Raw genomic sequence first — 26,967 nt, forward strand, 5'->3', positions numbered from 1 at the left:
TACACTCACATGCCACATACACAGACACAGACATATAATTAAAAATAATAAAAATAAATTTAAAAGGAAGAAAAATATAATAATTCATTTGAAAACTCAGATAAATAAGAGACTAGGTGCTCTTTAATTTAGCACCAAGGACTTCTGCTTCAGAAGTCCTTGCATTAAGCCATAACTGTAATTCATCCTTCCCAAACATATTTTCCCCAATAGTGAGGAATTTAAAAGGCATCTGCAGAGCCTTGAGTATATATTACTTCAGGTTTTTATCATAAAATGTACCAAACTTCTTTTCAATGATTTCCTTTTATTGGACCTTTTCAAAGCACCCTCTTAATTTTCATAGACACAAAGGCCACTTAACCACACTCTCATTTCAGTACTTCATGTGATGTGTGCAGACATAATATTAAGTGCAAATTGAGAACAGGAAGGGCCACCAAACAGCAAGACAGACCCCATAACTACTCAGGCTGTTCACACATGAGAGAGTTGTGAGATGGCAGCTTCTGGGGAGGGTATTAGGGAAGCATAGCTATGTGAAGCAGGCACCTGGAAGGTGTTCGCTGTAGTGGGTTGTTCCTTTGCTATAACTGGGATTGCTGTCTGTTGGTGGCTCTAAGAGTTTTCGATGTAAGACAAGGAGAGCAGCTTCAGCCTCTGAGCTAGGATAACAGAAGCAATGCTGATTTTGTCCTGTCATTTCTGGGACAAGTTCAAACTTTGAAAACCCTGAGGCTGAAGTTACGCGTAAGACCAGTAGTGAGACTCAGGTGCTCTTTGAAACCAACTTTCCATTAGCATCTTTAAGAGATTTCTTGGTTCTTGTTTTGGGGCTGAGAATTGAGCCAAGAGTTCCATGGACGTTAAGCATGCCCTCTGCTGGTGAAGTACATCCCAAAGTTGGTTTAGCTATAGATGTTAATAACAAGCAGCTTTATTAAGTGCTTACTCAGACTTCCATTGTCAGTCTTCCCATGAATTTATAGTTTTAATAACAGATCTGAGAAGTGTTACTTTTATTATTTACACTTTACAGATAATGAAATTGAGGCACAGAGTGTCTTAGTCAGTGTTCTGTTGACTATGAAGAGGCACCATGATCACGACAACTCTTATAAAAGAAAGCATTTAATTGGGACTGACCTATTCAGAGGTTTAGTCCATTGTTGTCATGGTGGGAAACATGGTGGCATGCAGGCAGACATGGTGCTGGAGAGGTAGCTGAGAGTTCTACATCTGGATTGGCAGAGAACAGGAAGAAAAAGAGATACTGGGCCTGGCTTAAGCATTTGAAGCCCCAGAACCCACCCCTCACCCACCCCAGTGACACACTTTTTCCAACAAGGCCACACCTGCTCCACCAAGGCCATGCTTCTAATCCCTGCTAGTAGTGCCACTCCCTAATGACCAAGCATTCAGATCTGTGAGCCTGTAGGGACCATTCCTATTCAAACCTCCTCAGAGAGATTCAGTAATGCCTTAAAACTATACAACTAGTCAATTGGGAAATTAGGAATTGAGCTCAGTCTACCACTCGTGTCTTTTAATCCCTGTTCTTATTGTTGAATGTTGATAAACTGAGCCAAAGGTGAGTTGCAAGTGGAGAAAGAATAAGGTTAATTTGGTTAGTCTGGAGGTGGAATCCTGAACCTCTCTGAGGGCGGGACACATGTCTTGTCTGCAGACTTTGTAATGGACAGCTTACAAACAGCCTTGTGGGGTTAGCCATACATCTGCCAGCTGGCTGGATGTAGTACTGTTCACCTGAGATACATAGTTTGGTATGGATAGGGAAGGAAACAGTTCATCTCTCAGAGAATACATTACATTTTTTCAGTCATTTTAGCTTAAATTCATAATCTTTTTTCCTTCCTTGATTGCTATTCTCTTCTCCACTTCCCCTTTTTTGAGATAGATCTCACATACCCATGCTGGCCTCAAGCTTATTATGTAATCAAGGGTGATTTTGAATTTAGGACTGTTCGCAAGTACTGGGATTACAGGGGTATACCCCCACACCCCACCTGACTTATGTCTATGTTGTGGCTCAAGTCTCAGGCTTCATTCATACTAGGCAGAAGCTACCAACTAAGCTACATTTGCCACCCCTTCCTTCGTATTCTTAATTTAGTTTCCTAAATTACTTGTGGCAAATATTTTTCTGGCATATGACATGGTTTTTAGGAGGTTTCCATTCATGAGGAAAAACTGAATATCACTCCCGGTGATCTAAGGAAGTTCAGTGCTGGCCAGGCTTTTGAATGTCTTGCCATAGGGGGGTGAAGGAGTCTGCTGATTCTTAGTGGCTGGGGACATGGTCAGAGGCCCTGCAGCCAAGTGCACACAGGAAGAACTGTCTGCTTCTAAGTTCCATGGTAAGACTGAGCCTTTCTTCTCACTTGGGTTTATCTATACTGCCAGGCTCTTGTGAACAGTCACAGGACACAGATAGATGCTCAGAACTTTTGATCAGTTTCTATGCCTGATGCTAGAATGGACACTGGGCCTTTTTATAGAGATGTTAAATTTATAAAGCAGAAATTGGAGTGTTTAACACAATGGATATATTGAGGGGTAGGTTGGTAAGCCTGGTGTTCTCAAGCTGAGCCTAAACTTTATACACAGATTAGAAGTTATGTGGTATTACCCAAAAATCACTGTGAGATTATTCATTTGTTTGCTTTGTCAAGCAAGCACTAGCTTGGCATAAGCTAGAGTCACCTGATAAGACAATTGAAAAAATTATCTCATTTAAAAAAAATGCCTCTGTCAGATCAGCCTATAGGCCCGTCTATGGGGACGTTTTCTTGATTGAGGGTTAATATGGGAGGGCCCGTCTGGCTGTAGGCATTTCTACCCCTGGACAGGTAGTCCTAGGTTGTATAAAAAATCAAAATAGGCAAGCCATTAGGAGCATGCCTCCATGGTCTCTGCTTTAACGCCTGCCTCCATGATCCTGCCTTGAATGTCTGTCTCAACTTCTCTCAGTGATCAACTGTGATCAGGACATGTAAGCCAAAGGTCCCTTTTCTCTTCAAAGTGCTTTTAGTGTGTTATCACTGCAGTAGAAAAGCAAAATAGGACTTGATCACAATTGTGGCTTTTAAATTAAATTTTTGGACAAAACTCAAATTACATTAAACAATAGATCTGTCACTGATGGGATGAGATGCGCTTTGTAAAACCCAAAACTCCAAGGCTCTGAGTTGGCCAGAGGCCAACAGCCCAAAGTACCAAATTGACCAGAGTCCAACATCTCAAAGCACTCTGTAGGTCAGAGGCCCGAAACCCAAAATGCTGCCCAAACCATAGGCTAGTATCCAATAGTGCTCTGTGGACTAGAAGCTAGCACAAGGCAGTGTGTAGACCAGAGGTCAGCACCCTAAAGCACTGTGCAGATGAAAAGCCAGCAGCTCAAAATGCTGTGTATACAGCAACCAGCACCTCAAAGCACTGTGTACACCAGAAACCAACAGTTCAAAGCCCTGTACATCTGAAGCCATCACCTCAAGGTTCTGTATAGACAGCAGTGATCCAAAGTGCTGTATAGACCACAGGTCAGTAGCTCAAGGCACTGTAAGATCAGAAACCAGCCCAAAGTACTATACATTTGAGGTCAGCATCCTAAGGCACTGTGTGTGTGGGCCAGAGGCCACAGCCCTGTTTGCTACATGTAGACCAGTGGCTGGCCGCCTTGTCTACTGTAAGCCCCAGTTCTTCTAAACATTGCCCCATTCACAGCCCTTCTATATTGGTTATAAAGTAGATATACAAACCATATATACACTGATATTAGAAATTTACTATAGTGTAAAACATAATTTTATCATTTATTAAAAGGAAAACAAATTTGCAGACTTGTGAGATTGATATGCTTGTTTATTTTTACATGAAGAAATCTTAGCTGAGTATTTATTGCACGGTACAGGGACTTTTGAGTGTTTTTCTGGATTATTGTTACTTCCATAATTTTTAATGCTGAGGATGCTGCTTTACATATATACCCAATTCAAAATGGCAGAAGTATGTTTAGGGCCATTTCAGAAATGGCTGGATATTCTGTTCTTTCCCATGCCAGATATACTTAGTGATAGTTTATGAAACTCAAGTCATTTATTCAAACTGCATTTTTTAAGATCTAATATTCTAACACACTATAATCCAGAAATGTTAATTTTGATGCCTCCATGCTGAGAAATGACAGTAGGAAAATACTAAAATTCTTTATTTTTCATAATTAATCCATTATGCTTCTATAAGGTCAGTAAAAGCACTGCAGTTCATAATATCCAGTAGTCTCCAGTCCCAGCGCAGGTGTTTCAGGCAGTCCTTGGCATTGTGTGGCTGCAAGACTGATCTTCCTTGCCTACTGCATGCCCCTTTCCCCCCAGACGGCTTCAAATCAACCACCATATGATTACCAACAGTCAGAAAAAAGATGTGAAAATGAAATCATTTAAGATTTAGTTCATTTGAAAAGCCATAGGGGATCATGAGGGGGAGGTGGAACATAGTGAAATCTGTGGAATACATGAGATTAAAAAAGAAACAGTTAGAAGGGGACTGACTAGGAGAGGAAGAACAGCAGCCAGAGCTGGGGAGGAAACAGAGGAAGGGGAATGTGGAAGAGGAATGGACAAGAACAGAATAAAGGACACATGTATGTCTGTATGACGATGTCCAGGTGAAATCCGTCATTACTCTGTATGTTAACCTAAGAAATTAAGAGGGGAAAGTTGAAAAGTTAAGATTCAACAACAATAACAAAAACATTAAATACTGTGCCTGAGAAGAATGACTCATTATTGAGTCATTATTGAGCATTAAGTTTAGCAGTTTCTGTGTGTTGAACTTCAGGTGAACTGAAACATGTTTTGTTTCATTTTGAATGGCATTTATTCTGTAGAAAGCAAACTGATTTTCTATTGCTTTTCCTCACCAGGGACCCAGATGGAAGGATGCTCTTAGATATTTTTGATGAAAACCTCCACCCTCTTTCGGTAATCGCCTCCTTGTGTTTCATGAGATGGTTTAGTTAGCTGTCTTTTGCTCCTGTCAGCTGGCAGTCATCTGAAAACTCTTTTTTCCTAGAAATCCGAAGTGCCACCAGATTATGACAAACACAACCCAGAGCAGAAGCAGATCTACCGGTTCGTTCGGACACTGTTCAGTGCTGCTCAGCTGACAGCTGAATGTGCCATTGTCACCCTGGTGAGTGTGAGCAGCAGAGACTCTTACCAGGTGACCCTGGGTAAACTTGTGGAAGCTTCTGTGTCTTCTGTGAGACTAGAGGATGAATGTCTTGAGAGTGTGGAGTGTTTCAGAGTCCCCTCCTAAAGTCATGTGTGAGATCCCGCTCAGAGCCAGTCAGTGCTATCAGTCCTGAAGTTTTCCATGCAGATAAGTCCAGCAGGGCTGACGCAAGGTCGTATGGACCAAGAACATCCTCTACCAGTGTCTGGATTCTTTTTTTCACCCCCCCCCCATTATGATCTTAAGGACAATAGAATGTAGTCAGTCATTCCAGGATGCGTTGAAATGTCAGTGAATTGTGTGCATCCATGGCCTAGACAGAGGAAGGGTAGCTTCTGATTTGTTTTGTATAAATGTGTCAGTAGGCCATGAAGATAGTATGGAAACCCACATTTTAAGACTTAAGTTAGGAAAGAAAATTGTTGTTAGGATGTTAAAACTTCATGGACTGTCTAGATCAATGTTGTTTGGGAAGTGGGTTTAAAAGTGGACCCTCATCATCCCTGATCTTTACACTTCATGTCTCTCAGATTAGAAGTGAGCTTTGCCCATGACCGAGCATGCCTGGAGAACAGACTCTGGCTCCCTCGTTTCTGGGGAGACTGTTGTCTAACAGAAGGCTTGGCTCTGTATCTCTTCACACTAAGGTTTTATGACTTGGGCTAACTCAACAGTAAGCCATTTGCTCATTCATGTGTTGGTTCATGATTCCTAACTGCCTAGCTGGCTACAGGGTGAGACCTGTTCAGGTGATACTTACTGATCCAGAATGACCATAAATTCTGAGATCAAACTGGGGAGTTGCATGCAGTTTCCTAACAAGAATTTATCTTATAAAACAGGAATTCAGCAGCAGGGTTTCCAGAAAAGAAAGGCTGAAAAATCAGGAGACCATTGATGAGATTTAGGATAAAATTTATGCTGTGAGGAAACTTTGAGTTATTATAAGTAATATATTATACAGATTAGTGGGTTTCACTGTGACATTTCTATTCATGACATAAAAATATCAACATTGTGAGTTGGTCATCTTAACCCTTCTCGTCTTTCTCCTGTCCTCTCTCTGTTCCCTGTCCCCTCCTGCCAGCTAAGGGCCAGCCTTGGAAGCAGGCCCCTTATAAGGACAAACCTTGAGCCTGCTTGTGTTCGCTATTGTCTACGCTATTCTGTTGTTTCTGTTTTTCCCGATACCTCGTAGATGATTCGGGCATTCTCCAGGGCTGCAAAGATCTACTCTTAAAAAAGCAAAAGATGGAGCCGGGCGTGGTGGCGCACGCCTTTAATCCCAGCACTTGGGAGGCAGAGGCAGGCGGATCTTTGTGAGTTCGAGGCCAGCCTGGGCTACCAAGTGAGCTCCAGGAAAGGCGCAAAGCTACACAGAGAAACCCTGTCTCCAAAAAAACCAAAAAAAAAAGCAAAAGATGGAGCGTTGTTCTGATTACAAATACTAAGAAGTTTGTATGTGTGCCCATACCATCATCATGTTTGAGGTTTTCTTAGTAGCCATTCTTCGCTACATAGAAATAGTGTTGAAAGAACAGATGGAACCAAACTTCCAAGTGGGAATCTTAGTTTAATGTGTGCTCTTTCAGTTTTCAGTAGAAGCTCCAAGGCAAATAAAGCTAGTGTTTCTATCTTCACTGTAGGGAACCCTCAAAGACTTTCAGACTTGTTGTATAATAAAGTACCATGAACTAAGTGCCTTTAAAAAGAATTTATCTGGATATAGTGGCATGCACCTAGAGTCCTAGATACTTGGGAGGCTGAGGCAGGAAGATCATTTGTGTCCTGGAGTTCAAGGCCAGCCTGTGCAACACAAAAATCCTAGGAAGTAAAAAGGGTGGGCAGGAAAGAGGCAGGAAGGGGCGATGATACGGCGATGGGGATCACTTCTAAGGTTTACTCATGCTAGCACAATAGCTCTGTTGCTGAACTGCAACCCTGAGTGTCTCCTGAAAAGTCTCTAGTATCAAGTACTAAAAATCCAAGTGGAAAAGTTAGAGAAATTTTATAAACAGGAAGCTGTAATTACTCCCTTACAATAATTTGTTTCTTGCTCACAAATTAGAATCTGTAAAGCATCATTCAGTGCTGAGAGAATAGATATTAATTCTCATGTCCTAAAATAGGCATGATAGCATCTGAAGTAGGATATAATTGGGAATGGAATGGAGCTGTCAACTCTTGTTGCTGGCTTGATCTTGTACTCTTGACCTAGACCTTATTAGAGCTATCTCTGATTGGCTAAACCAAATAGTTATAAGATCATAGGATTAATACCAAAAATAAATTGTGTCATGTTTGAATTCAGACTGTACACTTGACCTCACATAAGTTTCTAAATTCAGATGGGAGGGCTGGGGAGAGATGGTTCAGCCGTTAAGAACTTTGGCTGCCCTTCCAGAGGACCCAGGCTCAATTTCCAGCACCCACATGGCAGCTCACACCTGTGTATAACTCAAGTTTCAGATGATCTGACACCCTCACACCAATGCACATAAAATAAAATTTTTTTAAAAATTCAGGTTGGAATAATTTCATCAATGTTGGAATTTTTTTTGATGTATGTCCTTGATTTTGTGAGTTTGCATTTAATCTCCCAGTCCAAAATGCCTTTGAAAACTTTGCCGTCGACAGAGTCCTCTGAAACTCCACAGTCGGCACTAACCTGTGTTGTCTAGAGATTCGTTAGGACAGTCTTTCATGTGACTGTAATGTGAGGTGGAGCTGAACAGTATCCTGTTAGCACTGTTTGGAGATACTGATCGTGAAAATCAGTTGGATGTTACTTGGCATAGAATTAAACTATACTAATGGGAACTCCCCCAAAATACGGTGTTACTGACAAGTTCTGCTGAGTCACATGCTAGTAAGAGGCGCTCACTGTAATTATCTTCTGTGGTGTGCCAGCTGCTTTCTTCACATGTAATATGTTATGACAATGTCTCCCTCCTTCAGTAAGCCCTCAAAGGATATCAATAGTATGTCATAAAACATGTTGGCTCTTTTCAGGCAATATCTAGTGTGCTATTAGTATCCACCAATTAAGGTAAATTTAACTCAAAATACAATGTCATAGACACCTTTCTGCCTGAGCCAGTGGAAATTATTTTATTGCAGAGGTTAGCCCTTGGTGTGCACAGAAGCTGTGACCCTGATGTGGGAGGATGTTGCATCCTGCCTGCAGTTTCTGTGAACTAAGAGACTTAGGTAATCCCAGTTTCTGTTTTCTGCCTTCAGTATAGATTTACATGACTTCTGGTCCTGAAGAGAATTCGAAGAGTCTGTTGTCAAGCTTTGGGAAAGACAGCCTGAGGTTCCCTAGGATGCCCCGCTGAAAGTGAGCCTGGCCCCACCCAGTTTTCTATTTGATACAAATACAAATCCTGGTCTGAAATACTACCTACCTCATTGCTGATGCTTTAGGATGACAAACACCGTTTTAAACTGGGATATCCAGAAGTTGTTTCTGAACTTTTGAGTAACTTGCATCTGTATAGTCAGCAGCAGGCTCTCATCCCGCAACAACTCCTTAGAGCCAGCAGAGATTTTTGAGAGCAGTCTGTGCTCGGCCTCCTGATTTCCTGGTCTTCCCTGAATGGCCTCTGATTCTCCTGGGTAACTCAGGAGAATGAATTGATTACTTTGCGCTGCCCCTCGAAACCTCATTGTTCTCGCTCCGTCCACCTGTGCCAGTTCTTTCCTGAATGCCACGGCCTGTGGTCATTTTCTCCATTTTCTCCTGCTGAATCTTCTTGCACTAAAGTCCCTATATTATTCCCATCCCACGGAGGTTGCTCACAGTTCTAAGTGGATGCCATCCATGGTTGTCTTCTGTGCGGATGAGGGTGTGTTAAAGACAGATTCTTTGGGAGCATCACTCTGTCCCAGCCTTGTGCAGGGTGCTGCACCGTGGGGCTGAGACAGACCCTCTGTCCTCAGGACCTTGTCATCAGGAGCTTAGGATTTGCTGTAGGAAGAGAGGGAAAAGACAAACTATACTGAGATTTGTCCAAATTTTTGCTACTTCAGTGAGTCTGGAGTCTCGTACCGCAATTTGCTAACTCTTTGGAATCTGAAATGTTATTTCCTGCCAGTTGTGGTGGCACACAGGTATACCTGAGGTCCCAGCACTGGGGAAGTGGCAACATGAGGATTAGAAGTTTGACCTGGGCTGTGTGGAATATTCCAGGTCACCATGGGCCACACAGTAAAACCCTGTCTCAAAGAAGCAGAAAGATGTTCTTTTCTTAACAGTTTTTCCTTTGTATTCAGTATGTGTCCCAGTCCATCCTGTGTAACGTGGTATCAGAGAGCAGTCATAAAAAATCTACATTTTCAGGATCTTAAGAATTGGTATCTATTAGTGAATCACTGAAGACAGAGCAGTGCTCCTTGGGAACAGGGTAGATGTTACTGTCTTACTCTGCACATACCTGGCAAAGCTTACTTCAGTAGGAGGGGCAATGGGAGCCCTTGATTTCTCAACACCTTTGTGTAGAAGAAGAAGGTGGATGCTGTTAGAGGAGCTGGCTCAGGAGCCCTGCCTCTCACTGACTCTTGATTTCCTCAAACAGCCAAGGTTTCACTTCCAGAAGGAAGTTTCTCTTTTGCCCTTCTCCACTCATCCCTCCACCCCCGCCTTCACACTTACTGCTTCCCTGTCACTCATGGTGAGCTTGTATTCTTATTTTGTTGGTTACTATGAGAGACAGAAATTCCGTTTTCTTCCTGGTACTTAGAAGTGTCAGGAGTAGCCTTTGCATTCTCCATACAGAAATGAACCTAGCGAAGAGATGGAGCCTCTACTCCCTCCTTCCCTTCCCACCCTGCCACCCTACCATCCTGTCTCCAGCTTCAAACCAGCGAGGAGCTTCCCCGCCTTTGCTGCTCTTCACCTCAGGCCTGTGGCCTCTTCTGCCTGTGCAGACTTGAGTTTAAAGTTCAGTCCTGTCTCCTTCACTCAGCTTGCTCACAACTTAGGGACATCTTTTGATATATCTTAGACACAGAGCATCCAGTCAGATCTGCAGTCACCTTACATAGCCTCTTCCCTCTGGTACCTCCTGTTTCTAATGAGTATACATAGCCAACTGCACATTTCAGAAACCTTGGGTACTTCCACCTTTGGTGGCTTTGAGGTCTGGACTATATCGAGATGGTCCCCACTTCAAACACTGCTTCTCTCTGTCCAGCCTGATTCATAATTTTCCTTTCAATGGCTACTTCCAGTCAGTATTGCCCAAGCCCCTCACTGACCCTGACAGTCAGTACTGCCACCTGGAGGCCTAGGGATAGCCTAGTGCCTCCAGAGGATCTGTACTTAGGATTGGTGGGTGAGCGCCCTTATGTCCCCTTGCTGTGCTCTGGTGTCACTCAGACTGTCTGATGCTGCCTGATGTCTTGTCTTTTCACTTTATTTAGTACATCTGCCAGCCCATGCTACTGGCCCGATTCTCAACTTGCCAAAATTGAGCCTCTCCCGAAGGCCCCCAGTGCCATATCTGGTGTGGGTTTTCCTTTCTTTTGTTTTTTTCAAGACAGGGTTTTTCTGTGTAGCTTTGCGCCTTTCCTGGATCTCGCTCTGTAGACCAGACTGGCCTCGAACTCACAAAGATCCTCCTGCCTCCACCTCCCGAGTGCTGGGATTAAAGGCGTACGCTACCACTGCCTGGCTTCCTTTCTTAAAGAAATCTCTGTCCTACTTAGGAGGCTTGTTGTTTAAACAGAATGTAATCTGCACTTTGTGTGCTTAACGTTTTCTTTTCCACATGTGGCTTTTTACATTTGAAAATATTTAAGACTGTACAGATATGGAGCTGGAGAAATGGCTCAGAGGTTAAGAGCACTGACTGCTCTTTCAGAGGTCCTGACTTCAATTCCCAGCAACCACGTGGTGGCTTACAACCATCTGTAATGAGATCTGGTGCTCTCTTCTGGCCTACAGGCAGAACACTGTATACATAATAAATAAATAAATCTTAAAAAAAAAAAAAAAGACTGTACAAATAGTATATGCGAGCTTAATATGTATAACACTAGCAGACTCCACCATTCTAGATTTTAGAAAGCAAGTTCTTAAAAGATTATTGAGTATCTGAGTTTCATTTCTTTCTCATACAGAGTTCCATTTTGTAAATGAGTATCATAAAAACTGCAGACATAAGAGAAATTTTAAATAGTCTAATTTAGCTAAGGGAAACTAAAAGGCAGCTGACTTAGGACATGTTTTTTTCAAGAGAGAGAAAGAGATGGAAGAGTGCGTGCGTGTGTGTGTGTGTGTGTGTGTGTGTGTGTGTGTGTGTGTGTGAGAGAGAGAGAGAGAGAGAGAGAGGGAGAGGGAGACGGGGAGTGGATGGGTGTGTGTATGAGTATGAGAGAGAGAGAGAGTGAGTGTCAGGGTCAGTCAGTGTGTTAGTGCTTGTCTCATGAAGGCCACAGACATTAGATCCTCTGGAGCTGGAGTCATGGGAAGTTATAAGCAGCAACCTGTTGTGAGTATTGGAACAGAGCTTGAATCCTCTGAGCCCTATCTCCAACCCCATGACAGCTTAAACAAGGGGCTTTCTGTTTTGGGGTGTATTTTTGTTGTTGTTGTTTTTAATGGTTGTGTTAAACTAAATACTGTTGGTTAAAAAAAATCCTGTGTTGTTTGGTTTCATTTTCAAAATCTAGCTGAAATTTCATTTAAACAATTTAAATGTCATTTCATCGAATCAGAATTACAGTGAAGTACTACCTCATACCCATCAAGATGGCCATTCTCACCTTAAATACATAAGATAGATAACAAATGATGAAAGATCGAAAAGAAGAGGAATCCCACCTAAGCACTACTGAACTGCACGCTGCAGCCACAGTGGAGAAAAGTGTAGTGGCTTTCTTCTTACAGTTAAATGGAATGACGGGAAGGCCCAGCAGTTCCACTCAATTACACCCCAAAGGATCAAAACATGACTTACCAATGTTGGCAGCATTATTCAACTTATCTTACAGAAGAAGCTGCCTAAGTGGCCACTAATAGGTCAGTGATAAACAGAGTGGGACTTGTGCATACAATGAGGTATTTCTCATCCTGGTAGTGCCAAAGACTAATGAAATATGAAGGGGGTATGCTGAATGAAATAAACCAGGCACAAGAAAATAAATATTGTAAGATCCACTGGTATAAAATAGAGACAAAAAAGTACAGTAGTACTTGTAGGGGTTGGCAAAAGGAAGACTTGGAGTGCACGCAGGGGCTGGGATAGAGAAGGATTGTGTAGAGATATATGGGTTTCATTTGGGATACATGTCAATGGTGAAGATGGTCAGAGAACATTGAGCATACCTAGTACTGCAGATAAAATTAGAAATGAATGAACAGTGTTGTGCTATGTATATTTTGTTTGTTTGTTTTGAGACAGTTTCTCTGTGTAACCACTCTGGCTGTCCTGGAACTCATTATGTAGACCAGACTGGCTTGAACTCACAAAGATCTGCCTGTCTCTGCCTCTGGAGTGCTGGGATTAACGACATGTGCCACCACCATCCAGCCATGTTGTGTGGATTCTACCACCGTAATAACAATATAGGTTTATCAGCAGCCAAATGTGAATTGCAATTACAATGAAGCTCAGTTTTTAAAAACTATAGGGAAGCAGGAGAATCTCTATGACCTACGTAGTAAGACCTTGTTGCCAGGGGCTGGACCCAGTGGTTGACAGGTCACAGAGAGGAGATAAGTCATCGAGGGAAGGATGGGCCAAGTATGATGGTTGGGAAAATCTTGAAGCCTGACTGGCCAGAGTGTTTATTTATACAGAATTCAGTAAGTAGGGATAGATTCAGGTTGTTTCAAAATACAGATCATACCATTTTTGTTTTTAGACTTGTGTTTCACTTCCTCTTGAATATTTTTTAGTCATCATTGATAAACTGTGACAGAATAGAGTCATCTTTTACAATCATTTTCCCTCAAGTTTAATCATCATTGATAAACAGTTATTTTTTATAATCATTTTTACTCATTAACCCCATAATCCAATTTTTAAGAATCTAGAGTTATATGACATCCTGTTGTCGGGCTAGTAGCTTTTGTGGCTACAAGGACACTAGACCAAAACAAAATCTCCAAACCATCCTGGGCAGACTGCCATGTCCCAAGCAGTGTATTAACTCTCAATGCTCAGAGTGCCCAAGGAAAATTCTCAAGCCAAAACTGCTGTAGTTATTTAAATTCTGACATAATACAATGTTTGCATTTTATATCTTTATAGAATTTATTTATTTGTCTAATCATGGCATTCTGTTGTTCCTTGGTCATATGACATCACTGTGGCTCTGCATGTGCTAACTTTTCTAACAAAGAGAGGTCCTGACATCTCATTCTTTTATCATCTTTATACATCATTCTTTGCTCATCAATATAAGTCTCTGGGAAGTGCAGCGGCAATTTCAGCTAATCTGATTTTGTTGCTTAGATATCACGTAATTGCCTGAGCCTATAGTAGGAAGAGGCTTTTTGTCTGATCTGTGGCCAACTCCTCTAGCCCACCACATCTTGTTCACCTTTTTAAGTTTACTTTGTTTTGATTCTCTTGTTCCTTCGTAAGTGCAGAGACAGATGTTTTAAGAATATTTCATAGCCTCATAAAGAGACCTCCAGCTTCTAAATGTAGTCACAACCTCCAAGGCATAAGGAAAACCTTCAAGTAGATAAGGACATCTCCCTAAAAACAGGAGGGGTAGTATGTTCAGGACTTTCCTGGGGAAGCTTAGAAGCAGTACTCCTGGGAGAAGGCATAAATGATTCATAAGAAATTTTCTATCAACCCAGTATACCCAAATTGTATAAATATTAAAAGTCCACCAAGTATGAAACAGAAGGAGATGAAAACCAAAAGTGGCATGGCAGCTATTATGCTGCTCAGCTTTGCTGGGTCTTTGTCAAGAAGCTGTGCAGCTCATGACTTCTGCCATCCCCATCAGATATGGCTGTGCTACCCTGTCTTTACAAAACAAACAAAGCTCTATAACGGCCGGCAAGGTGGCTCAGCTGCACAAGCCTGGAGACCCGAGTTCCATTCCCAGAGCCCACAGAAAAGTAAAGGGAGAGAGCCTACTCCACAAAGCCTGCTCCTCTGACCTTCACCTGTGCAGCATGACACATCTAACACATTATACATACACAGAAATGATTTTTAAAAATAAATTACTCTATAGGTCAGTGACTTCTTAGAAATTAGCTAAGATCAAGTGTAAAATACCTTTTAAAAATTGTGTAGGTTTATAGCCTTTACATTCTTTGTGTCAGAATATAATTTGACCTGTAGCTTTTGAGATTTATGCCAGCCTCAATATTTATAAGATCAGCTACATTTTCACTATTACAGCATGTGACCTCCAGCCTATTTCTAATAAAATTCACAGGGCCTTTCAGCCTTTTAAAAATAAGTATGTCCTGGGGGCAGTTATGGCTTTCAGTTTAGTGTTTTTATGGGATTCCTGATTGTGTGAATGAGGGGTTCTCTGTTTTTTGTGCCTTTTCTTGGGCTCTTTTCCTTCTTATTGTTTTGTCCAATTCCAATGTGTTAGCTTTTGTTTTACTTACATTTTTATAGTATCATTTTATTATCTTACTTAATATTTTATATTATTAGCCCTTAGAAGCCTGTTTGTTTTCTAATGAGAGACAGAAAGGGGGGGCGGGATCTGGATGGAAGGGGAGGTAGAGAGAAACTGGAAGAGTAGAGGGAGCAAAGACTAACCAGAATATAATTTGTGAGAAAAAATATTTTCAATGAAAAAACATAGGTTAAAAAATAATAGATTATATATTTTTAAGTATGTTCAACAAATTTTTTATGTATATTTGATGTATTTTTTTGTCATTGCCCTTGAGTTTGGTTGCACTTATAAATGACATCATTTTCAAGACTTTTTTTTCATTGATTATAGCAGATATTCATGTAAAGAAATACGTATATCCAGGTAACTCCTGCTTAAAGGACTATTGAAGTGGGATTTGTGCTCAGTTTCCTTGGGTGGAGGAGACAACTGAACGCATTTAGCACTGGCTTCCTCATGTCTCCTCAGGTATACCTTGAAAGGCTCTTGACGTATGCAGAGATTGACATCTGTCCAGCCAACTGGAAGCGCATTGTTCTCGGGGCAATCCTGCTGGCCTCTAAGGTGTGGGATGACCAGGCTGTGTGGAATGTAGATTACTGCCAGATCCTGAAAGACATCACGGTGGAGGACATGTAAGTGTGGGCATCACTCTGTTTCAGGGCTGAGTTAGAGGGAGACCATGCTTCTTTTCGGTTATCTGTACAGTATAGAGCTGCCAGGGTCCAGCCTTGGCTCGGGTTCAGGTCCAAAGATGGGGAAGGGGCATTGGCACAAGGAGAAATTCTGACCACCAAGTGGACTGCACTCAAGTGGCCCTGAATAGCTCAGGCCATCTCTATTTATTCTTAAATAGAGTTTTTCTTACCGGGGTTACATGAACAGTTTTATCATTGGCTGTTTTTTACTTTTGAGAAACATCATATTTTATATTATGAAAGCCCCCATTGTTCTCCTTTATGCTTCACCAAATACACTTCCCACCCCTACCTAACCTTCAGCAGTTTTGCAGGTTAGCTAAATATCGAGCCACACACATCCTGCCCTTGGAGCACTTATGTCTGCTGGCAGCTACCTGAGGTTACAAAGTTAAAAAGCAATAGACATGGGTCCAGTGCTTTACGGACAGCAGTATTCATACCCAGACAGATTTTTCATGTCTCCAAGATATGCTTTTCTACAGTTCCCCTTTCTACAAGAGGGTCCCGTCTCTCAATCTCTCTGTAAAAGGCAGACTTTGATCAGGCACTCTTTCCCCATCTCACTCTATCATACTTCTCCCATCAATATAAGCTCCTGTGTATGGTAAAGATGGATTTCTCCATTCCATATTTTACATTGCGTTTTTTCCCATTGGCTCATACTAGATTCTATCATTGATTCTGTATGCTGGTGTCCAGGGAACTTACTCTCCACCGTTACCACTATGTGTATTCCTGAGACTTTTTCCCTATTCTGTAAATGCATGCCTTACTCCTCTTGCCAGAGAACTGTGAGACATGCTGAATGTTCCAAGTGTTTTCTCATATGTACCTAACTGTCTTTATTGAGTCAGAAAAGTTCCCAGGATTAGGAGTTGTAGTTTGCAATTCCAGATAAAAAATTTGAGAAGAATTAGCCCCCTGCTGAAACTTAGGAGGAAATATTTGAGAAAGAGCAGAATTTCCAAGGAAAATTAAAGCTGTTGCATGTGTGACTGACAAAGTAAAACTAAAAGCCTCCCAAAGAATCAACAACATAATGAGAGAGAAAAGAGCCTGCAAGCTTCATGAACTTTGCAAATTCCTACACTGTCCCATAGACTACTTGTCCTTGCCAAGTGAGAGTTGGTTTCCACAGGTGCCTTGCCCTGAGGAAACCCAGTGGACAGGCAGTCAGTCATGTGCTGATCCAAGACCGGGCTGCATGGCTCCCACGTAAGAGTGAGTGAGTTTGGCGGAATGTCGTCAGGCCCCGCAGGGAACCTGCCTGTGGAAATACAGTGAGCTGTATTTCTCGTCTTTGTGATCATGAACGGGTTACCAGCAATACTTTCTGGTTTTGTGAAGATATTGCTGAAACTGTTATGATAAATATTCCTGGGGGTTTGTGTTTGAGCTCCTGTGTCACCTCAGCCCAGTAAGAAAGCCCATGTTCCTCTGTGAGCAACAAGCCTAACCTAAGAAGCTCGGGAGCTGAATTCAAGTGTTTCCATTTGGCTTCAGAAAGCACACCCCATGCTTTGGTATATTTGGCAAGTTCAGATACAAAAAAAAAAAATCAGCCATGTATTTCTGGGGCTTGATGTTGTACATCAGCATCACCCTGCCCTTCTCTCGCCAAGCTCAGTAGAGGAGCCTCCATATGGGGAGAGATGTCCACCTGGCTCAGACCTCAGTTTCGATGAGAATTATTAGCTGAGGACCTGCACACAGTAGTCACAGAAGCATTCAACTCTCTCAGCCACCTGGAGTCGTGTGGCTTATTATCGCTTCTGACATTCTTTGCTTGGCATAGCTCTTTAGCTAAGCTCCATGAGGAACTTTCTGACAGGAGGTTACCAGCTTTATCCCAGTCATGCCACATTCTTGGGCCCAGTAGCCCTGGAGTGAGAATCTTCTTGCAGCCTGTGTGTGGGAGAGTAACCAGGCTATAGGCATATTGGCATGCTGGCCACAGATCCTCACCAGTCGCCCCGACTACTGCCTCCTGCTTGAGAGGTACCTTATGCTGTGATACCCCTTGAAAGCCCTGTGTCCTCAGAGCTCTGCTTCTGGGTCTGTGAGTGCTTCCTGTGTCTGCTGCTTCATCACAGTAAGAAAAATGGGAAGTTTTTTATTAGATGATCGATCTCACAAGAGTACAGAGTTCTTTACCATATTTCAGGGTGAGGGAAGTTTCTAAAGCACTGTCATTCTGACTGACAGGAAGCAAATTCTTAGCGCATGCAATTCTAGCCCATGCTTCTTATTAGGAATTATTCTTGCATTAGTTCCCTGATATCCTCCAACTTTTTATTGCATGCCAAGGAATCATCTGCTTAACCCTTCCTGTTTGTATGGATGGATAATGACTTGGGACTTTAAGGTAGAGGTGCCCGAGATCTCTCTGTAGTTATATCCACTTAGAAGAAAACAGCTGCTGAACTGAGACTAGCTTCTGCATACAGTTACTACTATAACCCAGATGCTTACAAAAGAAAAGGAGATGATGTAGATTAACAAAAGAGTAGCTGACAGTTACGGAGGGGGGGGAGTGCTCTGTGTTAGTCTCTAGGCTATGAAGAAGGCCAAAATAGTGGGTTTCTTGTTTTTGTTTGTTTGTTTGGTTTGGTTTGGTTTTTGGTTTTCCAAGACATGGTTTATCTGTGTAATAGTCCTGGCTGTCCTGGAACTTGCTTTGTAGCTGTGTAGACGAGGCTGGCCTTGAACTCACTGAGATCCACCTGCCTCTGCCTCCCGAGTGCTGGGATTAAAGGTGTGCTCCACCACCAACGGTTTGAATATTCATTTCTTAATTCATTCTCTCCCTGTCTAAAAGAGATGAGAGTAAAAATACCACTTACTTTAAAATTCCAGGTATAAAGAAGGTTAAAATAACCATGATATGAAAAGCTGCTTGGATTGTATGATATAGCAGCAGCAACAGTAATATTCCTGCTCATTTACTGAATACATCCCACCCCCAAAGGAATAGCTTTTATATGTTAATTGATGTCTTGTGGTTACCCATAAGTGCTCATATTATCCCCATCAAGACGAATTCGGGGCCCAAGAAATTAAATAGGATGCCCAAATCCCTTCATTAGTAAGTAAGAGAGCCAGAATTTATATTTTTTTTTCTCTTGGGAGCAGATGAAGCCAAAATTCTTTCAACTATCTATAATGTATTTCAAATGACTTTTTTTTTCTTGGAATTCAAGTCCCTTTCTACACAAAAAAAATCTAGAAAATTTGATCAAGTTTCATTCAGCTGAAATTCAATGTCAAGAATTGTTTGGGGGGCTGGAGATAAAGCTCATAGGCTTGCCTGACACATCTAAGATCCTGGGTTGGGCCCCCAGTAGCTTCAAAAGAAAGAGATGATTTGATGGCCAAATATGTTCTTTTGTTGAACCTTCAGTATCTTAAGCAATTATATATTATAAGGAGGTTGAAATTTTTTTCAAGTAAGGATTTTCCTGAAGACAACTGCTTCGTGATTTGAAAGCATTATGGTACATGTTATAATAGTACTCATGCCAAAGTTCTATGTGTTTCATATTTTGTCAAAAGAAAAATAACTTTTTTACACTGGTTTCTGTCCTTTCTTTGAACCCTACTGGTGACCAAGTTGACTCATTGACAGGCGAGCCCTGTGCTCCCTCTCATCAGATCATATAGCATTGGCTGGATGGCTTCTTGTTAGTGACTCAGCAGGGAAAGCACATGGTGAGCACTTGCTTCTGACGGGAAGACGGCAACCAGGTTTGGTGATGCAAGCTTGCAGTCCCTAACACTTGGAAGTGGAGACAGGAAGATCCAGAGTTCAAGGCCAGAGTATCACTAGTCCTCTTCAAGAAAATGGAAGGTGACCTTGTCCATGAACTTCTTGTGCCCCTCACCTGCCTCTGGAGACTACAGACCTCCCTGAGGCCTGCTCTTGTCTCTCCTGACTAAGTAGTAGCCCGCTGAGATGCTTGTTTGATGTTCCCTCCATTTGTACTGAGAGCCAGAGTTCTTGTTTTGAATGGGCTGTTAATCTGTGCTGTGTATATATGTACTGAAAAGCCTATGTATTCTCCAGAGGGAAACTGGTAACATGCATGGAGATCTGTGGATATACAAGTCTGTCCTGTCCCTACTCCCATCCACAGCAAAAGAAAGAAGGCCACAAAATTCTTCCTAGTAGCATCAGTGAAAAGAATACTTTGTATGGTGATCCACCATGACCACAGAGGTCTTCATATATTCTAGCTTGGCTTGTCTATCCCTAAAACATTTTTGGAAAATTTTGTCTTTCCACTACATATATAAGTTGATACTAAAACTTTTTCAATAAGTATGATGACACACACCTTTAATCTCAGAACACAGGAGGCTCATACAGGAGGATCCATGAGTTCCAGGCCCGCCAGATACCAAGACTTGCCTCAGAATTAGCAAGGGAACAGGTTTCTCTTGTAATATGTGATTAAAACCATTTGCAAATTGTAAGTGTGAACTAGAGCCTGAGTGCCACCATTATCCATGTTCTCAGAGTCGGAGGTTTTAGATTGCCCCTTTTCTCATTGAACTCTATTTCCTTTTGAGTTTCCTCCCTCAATGGTCTTTTCCTTAAAATGTCTGTAATAGAAAGCATGCACATAGGCTGAAACTCTAGTGCTACTTTCTGGACTGCAATAGTCTCACTTTAAAAACTTCATCTCAGTGCTCAGTTGATCAGGACAGTATGGAGATTCAGGTGTGGTAGCTCACACCTGTAATCCCAGCACTCAGAGATAGTGTGGGAGGATGAATTCCAAACCAGCCTAGACACTTTCTCAAAAAACAAAAAAATATGCATCCATTAAAGGTTATGAGATAAACTAAATCTTCTGGGAAGTAGATCTATTAATGAGATTGGTATAGCTGGTTTTTCTTTCACCATTTCATATTTTCATGTGTGATTATTACCTAGTGACATAAGTTGTTCCTATTGTTCTCTTACCTTCTCTAATATAATAGCTGAGAGACTGACATTACAAGGGATTTTGGTTTATTAGTACCACTGAATTATTTCAGTGTTTTCTGAGTTACATGCTAAAATTATAGTCATCTGTTAATACAAATTACCTAAGTCCACCAGGTACTCCTTTATTTTGCTATTAGCTAGTCATTGAAATTATTTGTTTGTTCAATACTGACACTCCAGGAATTATACCTGGGGTGGCGAACCTGCATAAGGCTGGATGCATAGCCTGCCTCCCTCCCCAGATAGAAGAAAGGTCATGAAAAGAGGCCAAAGCAATAGTGTGCTCCTCCTTCAAGGCTATTGCTGGCCAGTCAGCTTAGCAGACAGAAGTAATGGTTGCAGATGAAGAAGTCTTTCCCCCATGCTGCTGTCTTTCTCAGCATGCTTGAAGTATTCTTTTTACTGCAGGTAAATGCATATCCCAGTGTGAAGAGTAGGACCCACACAGAGCCCTGTAACAGGTTCTGGCTATTAGCAGCCAGATTAGATTTTCTCAGAGGTCATACATTCAAGTCCTGACCCATAAAACTGAGGATGTAGCCATAATTGGACACAGAGTTTTTAAAGAAGACATCACACTAAAATGGGGTCATTAGAATGGGTCCTAGTCAAATATGCCCGATATCCTCTCGCAGACACACAGAGAGATGGGGCAAAAAAGGTAGCAATCTGTAGCCATGGAGAAAGACCTCAGAAGATACCTTTGTCTTGGCTATCCATCCTCCAGAACCATAGGAAAACATTTGTTGCTTAATACACCCAGTCTCCCTGGTATTTTGTCCCGGCTGGCTGAGCACACTATTGCAGATTTCAGTGTTGCAAAGTATGTTCTCACTTTAAAAAATGCTTGAAAATGGGGAAGTAACTTTGGAACTCAGTTCCAAAGGCTAGAAGTGTTCAGAGACTTGTTTTCAAAAAGAAAGCTAACCCTGGATTCTTGATTGTTGATAGAAGTGGGGGCATTGATGGTACTTTGGTTGAGGGCTCAGAAAGAAAAGAGCAGTGAGGAAGGTTATTCATCTCAGGTCTACGTGCAGATAGAATCATGAACAGACTGTCTTACGAATGAGACAGAGAGGTCTCTGGTGAAGTCTCAGGCAGACATGAGGAGCATTTGTGGGAATTGAGGAAAGGTGAGCTTTGACCATTATTTTGTAGAAAGCGGAATATAGAATTCAGCTAAGGGGATTTTTGAGTCAAGTGCTGAAGATGGGCTTGATTCTTACTTTGTTGTTGGAGTAAAATATAAAATATAAAAAGGGAGAAGTAAGCTGAAGAAGGAGTTGTTAACAAAGAATCAGATGTTCAGGTTGAACATCTGGAACCTTTACAATCTTCTGATCCTAGCTTTTCATACTATACAAGGTGAATCACTGCTCCAGAGAGAGTGCTGCAGTGTGAATGGACAGGAGGTGGACTCAGTTGAGTCAGTCATGTCATAGTTTGAACTAAAAAGCACAGGCATGGGACAAAACAAAGTAAGATTGCCAGACTTTAGGGAGTATGCAGGACGTCCTTTAGAGGCATCTGGTGGACACGTGGATTCTTGTCCTTAACCCTAGGGAGGTGTGTATTCCCAAGGTAGGGCTGTGACCCAGTGACAGAAAGTCACCCAAGAGATTCATCTCATCTCATCTGGAATGTGACTAGAGTTTGTCTTCCTGGGTTTAGGGCTTACATGAGATTCATAACCGCTTTCTTTCCAGATCAAAGATTTCTGCCTTTTCCAGAGGGAATGTCCATCCTATGCCTGCCCACCCTTGTATTTTGGTAGCAGATAACTTTAGATTTCCAGGTTCACAGCCAGGAAGGAATTTTATCTCAGAAAGCACCCATGGAATGTCGTCACCCATTGCTGATTTCGATCATATTTAGATGCTATTGTAGGCTTAGAGGCAATACTGAAGTGGGTCATGGGTGGGAGGAAGTGAATGTGTTCTGCATATAAGGAGGGCCAGATGACAGTGCTGTGAGGCTGCACATGAGAGATCACATGTGCTGTGGATATTGCTCTATATAAATAAAACACTGATGGCCAGTGACCAGGCAGGAAGTAGGTTGCCAGGCAGGAAGTAGGTGGGACAAGGAGAGAGGAGAATTCTGGGAAGCAGAAGGCTGAGGAGGGAGACACTGCAGCCACTGCCAGGAGAAGCAGCATGTAAAGACTCTAGTAAGCTACCATCCACATGGCAAGGTATAGATTTATAAAAATGGGTTAATTTAAGATAAAAGAACAGTTAGCAAGAAGCCTGCCACGGCCATACAGTTTATAAGTGATATAAGCGTCTGAGTGATTATTTTGTAAGTGGATTGTGGGACTGCGGGGCTTGGGGAACCTGGAGAGAAGCCCTCCAGCAACACACACGAGAGGTTCTGACCATGTAAAGAGGAGGTCTTTGAAGTGGTGAGTAAGTGTATGGCCAGTAGAGTAAACCCTGGTGTAGTATGCTCAGTGTTCTGTAAGCAGAGAACCTGAGAACGTAGGCAGCATGGTTGAGACCATGGGAGACCCAGGAGAAAGGCTACCTGTAAGACAAGGAGGAAAACCTCAGAGACCACAGGTGCCAACCTCCTACAGAAGTGAGAATGTGTTGCCTGTGGCATTTGTCACAATAGTCTTGGCAGACCTGATAGGCTGTAAACCATTGAAAGGTAGAGTTACCCAGGAGTCTGTGGCCTGCAACCACATTTGTGGAGAGAGGGGCTCCCCACTATCATCTTGCTTTGTTTTCTTTTGGGTAATGAAGTGGAGCCCATAAGCCTTAGTTTTTTTTTTTTCTTTTCTTTTTTTGTAATGAATCCTTGATCCAGTCTTTTGCACTAAAGCTCTGTTAGTCCTCCAAAATAAAATTGAACACACCATTGAAGTGACTGAACAAGAAGAAAATGCCTCTCAGGAGTGGATAGGATGAGGTCTCCTTGGAAGCAAGGAGCCTGAGCCAAGAGAAGGATTACTCCTCAACAGTAGGCTGTGTCCCTAGGATCCCCAAGCCAGACATCTCTGCGGAGTCTGTGCCTGCTGACCCACTTTGTTCAGAGGGTAGTAGCATGGGGTTTCATAGCCACCAGACCTGCACTCCTGTCTGCAACCCTCTGGAAGGGTAGTTGGTTCCATTTACAAACTTGTGTGGCCAGTCAGTCACTGCTCCAACACCAGCCCAATCCTATGCAGGTAAGCGTAGATCACAGGCTAGCTATTAAGTTGCCACACCATCATAGGACGTCTTTGAACACCAAAGGATCAAATGATGATTGCTGTGGCTTGGAAAGCAGATGCTGAGGCCTGCTTGTGTTGAGTTCATGGACATGTATAGCTTGTGTGCATGTGTATGGGGGTACATGTGTAGAGGTCTGACAACTTTGGGTGTCAGCCCTCTCTTTCTACCTTGAGACAGGGTCTCTGTCCCTAGCTACTGGCGGGCCAGTGAACTTCTGAGGATCCTCCATTTTCCAACTCCATTTGGAGCACTGGAATTACAGATGTGCACTGCTGCGCCCAGCTTTTACTCGGGTTCTGAGGATCCTAAGTCAGGTCATCACAAGATCAGGACAAGCACTGTACTCACTGAGCCTTCTTTCTAGACTCTACTCAATCATTTCTAAAAATTTCACTTGGCAATGTGTATGCTTTGCTTTTGTTTACAGTAGTCCTGTAAGGGCCATTTTCGTCTGTATTCTAGGGAATCCCAAATGACCAGAAGCCAAGCTACTTTTCTGTGTGTCACATGGCAGGTGAGGACCTAGAGAACCACAGTCCCTCTGTAGGAGACTGGTGTCTGTCTGTTTTGTTATTCAGTTTGTGGTTAAAATATGCATAGCACGAAACTTTGGCTTTGAGCATGCAGTGAGTGCATTCTCACTGTTGTGAAACTTTGACTTTGAGCATGCAGTGAGTGCATTCTCACTGTTGTGAAACTTTGACTTTGAGCATGCAGTGAGTGCATTCTCACTGTTGTGAAACTTTGACTTTGAGCATGCAGTGAGTGCATTCTCACTGTTGTGAAACTTTGACTTGAGCATGCAGTGAGTGCATTCTCACTGTTGTGCAGCCGTCACCTCCTTCCCTCCCTCCAGCCTAGCCACCATCTTTTTGTGGGTCTGTTTGCTGCTCACGGTACCTCACATGAGGTCAGTCACATAAGGTTTACGTTCTTGTGGCTAACTGTCCTTGCATAATGTCCTGGGAGCTCATCTATTTTATGGCCTGTCATCATTCTCTTTGAGACTGAATACTCTTTTATTTTGTATACAGTGCCACATTTTATTTACCCACTCACCTACCAGTGGTCACTTCCGGGTGCTTCCAGGTTGAGTTAGTGTGAATCAAAGTGCCATGAACATGACTGCAGAGATGCCTTCTTGGGATTATCTCAGTTGTGTGGGACTCTTTCGGGCGTGCACTCCCCAAGGGCTGTTGCAACATTCAAAGGCTTTTGAAGTGAGCTCAGTGTTCTAGAAAGACTGAATAACTTTCTACTCCACTTCTGAGTCCACTTTTTAGCTGCACTAAATCTCACCAGTGCAGTTACATTTCTGTACTGTGTTAACTAGTGAAGCAATCACTTCTAAAAGGAGCTTTTGTTGATTGAATGTGTTTCTTATAAATGTTGACCCCAGAACTGTTTGCTAAGGATGACCCAGATGAAGGCAGGAAACTCACCGAGCCTGTTCCTTTTGTACCACTGTTCGTTTCCTGTTACTTACTACACAGGAAGCGTTCAGATCTACCCTTAAATTTATTCTGTGGATCGAAACATCAAAATTGGAAATGACTTTTATTTTACAAATCTTGTTTGAATTTGCTAGGCTGACCACAAACTCATGATCCTCCTCTATCAAGTTCCAGAATGTTGGAAATATAGAAGTGTGCCGACATAGGGGCTCACTTTAAGTCTAGTCTCATTTCTTTAAGACTAACTCTGCAGTGAAGCCTATTCATCACCAGGAGGCAGGCTGTATCCATAGCTACTGCCTCACACTCAACTGGGATTACTTTATTAAATCTCACGTAAATAAAGCACAGTTACTAAAGTTTAAAAACAAAACTCCTAAATAACACTAATATAAATTCCTTAAAAGTATAAAATTCAGCACAATCTGTGCATTTGGTACATGTGAGGTCCTTTTACAGGGACATACAGAAACAAGCAAGATTGTTCTATTTGTCCAGATAAAGACCCAAGAGCAGGGTCACTCAGAACTCCATCAGCAGCTTGCTTAACTCTCTGGTTTACTTACTTACTTTCATCTATCTGTATTTGTGTGCTTGCTGGATTTCATTTCTTCTCTGCCCGGTAGCTGTGGCTCAGATCTTAGCCCCTCTACCTCAGCTACTGTGAAATGTGGGTCTCTGAGATTGTTGCAGCTTCTGACACCATAATGAGCTGGTTCTTAGGCAAAAGTTAGTGGGACTCAGTTTAGCCTGGGAGCAAGATAGTGCTGTGCTGGCTGAGGTCTGAAGAGTGGTGTGTAGGAGGGGCAGGACCTGCCCAAGTTCAACTTCACATCTGGGGGTTAGAGGCCAGGCTTCTAGCAAGTTCCTCTGATGACAGTTCCCCATTCCCTGGCTGTCCCTTCCCACCAGAGCTCTACCCTCCCTCCTCACATCTGCCTTCACTTGTCTAGAGAATCAGCTGCTGTGAAATCTAGGTGTCCTGACTGAGACAAGTAGAAGCCAAGTACACCAGACAGTTTTAGTGTGCTGTGACAAAGGTCAGAGTCAGGCGCCCCAGGGTGTTGGCCCAACATACGGAAGTGCTTACTTTCTGGAGAAATAACCAGGACCAGCTCCCACGATAGTAACAAATGTGCCTACGTTGAAAGATGAATGAGATCTTCTCAACATTGAAATTTGAAAGTTCACCCTGTCTGTTGCCATTCTTTTTCATCAAAATAAAAGGGAGCTGTCTGGATGGACCTGGACATTTCTCTTCTCACTGTGGAGACTCGTCCAACAGCCAACTCTTGGGAACTGTTGAAAGTCCAGTTTGCAGATCAGCTAAGCTAAGGTTGGAGTAGGAGTAGGCTGTCAGCTTCTTTAGCATCCCCCTCTGCCAGCTAATGCCCAGGCCTCTGGAATTCCTTTAAGGACTGGAGCTGGAATTGAACCCTTCCCATAGGAAGCCCCTAAACACTGCACGGGTGTGCGTGCATGTGTGCATGCACACACCCATTGAAGAGGTATAGAGCTCAGCTACAGAGGCCAGCTTTTCTAGGTATCTCCTGAGACTCTGACCTGTCCTTGATGGGATTCATTACAGGTGAGGGATAAGCATCGACTGGGTCAGGCCTTATCCTTGAAGCAGTTCCTGTTGGTCATCTCAGTGGAGCTTCATCTTTCTGGGCTCCAGCTCATGGGATTTGCCTTTCATACCTGTTTGGTGGAAATACTGCATAGCTGGTGTTCACCCA

General features: G+C 42.5%; 1 protein-coding gene across 1 annotated transcript in view; it reads left to right on the forward strand.

Moving 5' to 3' along the window:
• Ccny (cyclin Y) overlaps positions 1–26,967 on the forward strand; it is a 132,689-nt gene that overhangs the window by 98,034 nt on the left and 7,688 nt on the right. The window contains exons 6-8 of the mRNA XM_028887832.2: positions 4,946–5,003; positions 5,095–5,214; positions 15,334–15,500. Of these exons, the coding sequence (XP_028743665.1) occupies positions 4,946–5,003; positions 5,095–5,214; positions 15,334–15,500 (345 nt within the window). The remainder of the gene's footprint in view (positions 1–4,945; positions 5,004–5,094; positions 5,215–15,333; positions 15,501–26,967) is intronic.

The sequence above is a fragment of the Peromyscus leucopus genome, chromosome 5 (genome assembly GCF_004664715.2).
Source record: "Peromyscus leucopus breed LL Stock chromosome 5, UCI_PerLeu_2.1, whole genome shotgun sequence".
Lineage (NCBI taxonomy): Eukaryota > Metazoa > Chordata > Mammalia > Rodentia > Cricetidae > Peromyscus > Peromyscus leucopus.